Genomic DNA, 4064 nt, shown 5'->3' on the forward strand with positions numbered 1-4064 from the left:
ATAGGACAGGTTCTATATTTTTTTGCAGGGCTACGGAATGGACATACGGATGCGGACAGCACACAGCGTGCTGTCTTCATTTATTGCGGACCCTTTAAAACTAATGAGTCCGCATCCAATCTGCAAAGAATTCAGATTGGATGCAGAACAAAAATTCAGTCTTGTGAAAGAGGCCTAAAGGGAAGATTACTCTTTCTCCTTCTCCTCCAGGCCTGAGATGCTCTCCTGGGCTCCCTCGCTGTAGACATCTGGCTTGACATCGCAGCAGTCAATCACTGGCCATGGCAGTGACCAGCTCCCCTTACATCATGACAAATGGTTATATGATGCTGCGGTGGTGTCAAACCGGATGTTTACAGCGAGGGACCGCAGCGGAGCGTCGTAGGCCTGGAGGAGGATGAGCGGGGAGCAGGTAAGTAATCTTTACAGGTCCACTAAAGTGGGGGGGGGTTTGCCAAACCTACCCCCTGCATTCTTGCACAACCCCTTTAAGGTCCTATTACATGGACCGATAATTGGGCCACTCTTCAGGGATATGTATTTGTAGAAAGGCTCAATCTTGAAAACTGGCCCATGTAAGGGACAGTTCACACACAGCTTTTTGGCAGTGACTCTGGAGCGTTTCTGCCCTAAAGCTTCTTATTTCAATAGGAAGCAGCACTTTATTTTTTTTCTTTCACCACATGGAAAAAAAGTTTGTCCTATTTTGGGACTAAACCAGCGCTGAATCTCCCACAGAAATTAATGGGAAGCATTCATTTCCGTGCCAAAACCCTTGAGCTGAAAATGCAGCTTTATATTTCAGTGAACATCCATTGGTTAAAAAGACGCATCAAAAAACGCACAAAAAAATTTGATATTTTTTTTTTAAGTGTGTTTTACAAAATCGGTCGTGTGAACTGGCCCATGCCAGCGTTCATCTGATGAATGAGCAAATGCTTGTTAATGAGGCGATTGTCTTTCAGCTGCCCAGATACAGTGATTCCTTATGGAGATGAGGGACTGCAGCAGCGATTACTCGTCCCTATACTGAGGAGGGGATTGCCGCATGTAAATGCAGTCCTCACCTCCTCTGACAGCAAGTAACGATCAGGAATAAAGAGTGCATTCCCGATAATTACCTGTGACAAAGTCCCTTATAAAAAGGACCCTTACACTAGGTTTGCTGATTGTGTCTAAAGGTGGATTTACATGACCTGACTTTAGGGCAGATTATCGGGAACGGACGTACCCGCAAATGCTCACTCCCTCCTCCAATCTGCCCGTCTAAATGTGCCACTGATCACCCGTAGAATCATCTAAATGCTCGTTCATCGGGTGATCATGTTGGTCAGGTAGGGACATCAATCATTGTTTCTGAGCAGCAGATTGTGCTGTCTAAAAAGTGATCTGCTGCCCAGAAGCCATGATTCTGTATGGGGACGAGGAATCACAATAGTAATCCCTCATCCTAGTACTGTGAAGGAGATCTCTGCATGTAAATGTCTCCATCAACAGTCGGGAAGTGACGCTGCCTTCCCAATAATCAGCTGTCATCCTGGGACATGTAAACCAGCCTTAACGTTTCACAAGAATAAATAGCACAACATGGTGCACAGTTTTTATACCACAAATTAGATGGGATCTGCACTGGACGATCCTAAATGAGCCCCCGATGAGGATGGGACAGTAGCCTAATCATTGGTAAACATGATCTGCACCCCGAAAACTCCTACTAAAAATATTCAAAAACCTGCATGTGTGAACAGACTGTCTACAATCCGCAACATACCACATCTCTCAAATTCTCTTGCTAGCTCAATGAAAAGAGGTCAATAAAAAAACTACCGTAAGGTCCTGGCAACCCTACAACTTCAGACTAGCACCCGTAGGACTAGAACTAGCCGCACAGGTACATCAGGTCACAGCTGCAGTGGTATAGTGGTACAGATGCATGACAGCAGCACTATGCAGGAGTCTGCATGTATTTCAAGAATGGACTTAAAAATGCTGAATGTTGGATGGCACATTGCTGGTGAATGCCAACATCACATGAGAAAGGTGCCGAGATAGGAGACAATGTTTTGGACTACTAGATAGCCAGAGAGAAGGGCAGCTCACAGCACAGCCTGACCATCTACTAGGAGGCACAGATGTCAATACTAGAATTTTACTGCAACGTGTGGGACCTTTCCAAGTAATAAAATACGTCTGTGAGGGATTCTAGAAGCCGTACCCCCGGTTATCAGCTTAGGCTACTTTCACACTAGCGGCACGGACCTCTAGCATGCAGTTCCATCAGATGAACAGCCTGTCGGATCAGTCCTGCCGCTAGTGACCGTGTGCCCCCGAACTACCTCTCCGTCCCCATTGACTATAATGGGGGCGGAAGGAATTCCGGCAGAGGCACGGCAGCGCACGGCGAGAGGCTGCCCGAATAAATGTCGGAAATGTCATAGTTTTAGGGTACTTTCACACTAGAGTTTTTCTTTTCCGGTATTGAGTTCCGTCCTAGGGGCTCTATACCAGAAAAGAACTGATCAGTTTTATCCCCATGCATTCTTAATAGAGAGTAATCAGTTCAGGATGCATCTGGATGTCTTCAGTTCAGTCTTTTTGACTGTTCAGGACGAAGATAAAACCGTAGCATGCTGCGGTATTATCTCCGGCCCAAAAAAACTGAACACTTACCTAAATGCCGGTATTTTTTTCCATAAGAATGTATTAGTGCTGAATCTGGCATTCAAAATACCGGAATGCTGGATCTGTCCTTCCAGACCGAAAAAAAAGGTGAAAATAATAAATGCCGGATCCATTTTTCCGCATGACACCAGAAAGATGGATCCGGCATTTCAATGCATTTTTCTGACTGATCAGGATCCTGATCCATCTAACAAATGCCATCAGTTTGCATATGTTTTGCAGGCAGTTCCGGCGACAGAACTAATTGCCGGATCACTGCCGCAAGTGTGAAAGTAGCCTTTTTCTGGCAGCCTCTCGCTGACGTGCCTCCCCCGTAACTCCACCCGACCACCATTATAGTCATTAGGGCCAGAGCGGTAGTCCAAGGGAACACGTTCACTAGCGGCAGGTCGGATTCCGTCAGGTAAACAGCCTGTCAGATCCGTCCTGCCGCTAGTGTGAAAGTAGCCTAGTCTTATGGGAAAGTATAACTGTCAGCAGTAAATATAAAGCCATGACTTATCTCATGTCAAGCAGCTTGTATTACTGGCCAAGCAGTGATACCTTCCTCAGTACAGTAGCTAAGCAGGTGACAGCCCAGAGGACGTGGTGATAATAACCTCTGGTCTCCCAGAGACCTATTGGAAACTCTGATGACCGACTGAAGGGAGTTATGACGCCCCAGTGAATCAATGCCCCTGCGACTACAAGACAACTTTCTGCCTGGTGATGCAAGTACCTCGTTCCGGGCTCAGCGCCCCCTAGCGGCGCCCACACGTCAGGGCACAGGACTAACACCGCTACATACGAGCCGTTCTAGAACGTCGGGCGGCCAGCTGTGCAGTCCGGTGACGTCCGGGGCAGCAGTTAGGCCTCCAGTCCTCGGGGGCCTCCAAGTGCAGCGAGGGTTCTACTCACCCCGTCCTCCAATTCGTCGTCCGAAATAGCGTCTTCGGGCTGGTCCAGGTCTATATCAAACACGCCCGCCATGGCTTCGGACGTTCCCTGTTTCCCCGCACCGCGGTTCATTACCCCGTTCCCCCGCCTCATGGGCTCCAACACACGGCCGCCATCACCGGACGTAGTAGCGCAGCGGCGCCCCCGTACAACTCTACTTCCCAGGTTCGCTGCGTGCGCGTTCCCGCCAACACAAATTTGGAAGCGGGTCAGGGACTGACGCATGCGCAGAGGCGACTGCTAGCAATTCGCTCGGTCACGGGAGGATGTATGTGCTGTAGCCGCAGTTACCGATAGCCTTCGCTCTGAAGGACTCCACCACAAATAATAAATGCATACAGCTGTATTACTACCGGGTGGTGTGTTATTTGTACTTTTGCAATGCTGATATTAGGTGTTTTTAGGCTTCATCAAAATGGCTCCTTAGCTGCAGACAATATTCTGGT

General features: G+C 48.1%; 1 protein-coding gene across 1 annotated transcript in view; it reads right to left on the reverse strand.

Annotated features, from left to right (window-relative positions):
• Window positions 1–3789, reverse strand: part of RPS6KB1 (ribosomal protein S6 kinase B1) — a 51599-nt gene extending 47810 nt beyond the window's left edge. Inside the window, exon 1 of the mRNA XM_044286297.1 lies at window positions 3580–3789. Within this exon, the coding sequence (XP_044142232.1) occupies window positions 3580–3711 (132 nt within the window). The 5' untranslated portion in view covers window positions 3712–3789. The remainder of the gene's footprint in view (window positions 1–3579) is intronic.
• Window positions 3790–4064: the final 275 nt, after the last annotated feature.

Source organism: Bufo gargarizans, chromosome 3 (assembly GCF_014858855.1).
Source record: "Bufo gargarizans isolate SCDJY-AF-19 chromosome 3, ASM1485885v1, whole genome shotgun sequence".
In the NCBI taxonomy this organism is placed as follows: domain Eukaryota; kingdom Metazoa; phylum Chordata; class Amphibia; order Anura; family Bufonidae; genus Bufo; species Bufo gargarizans.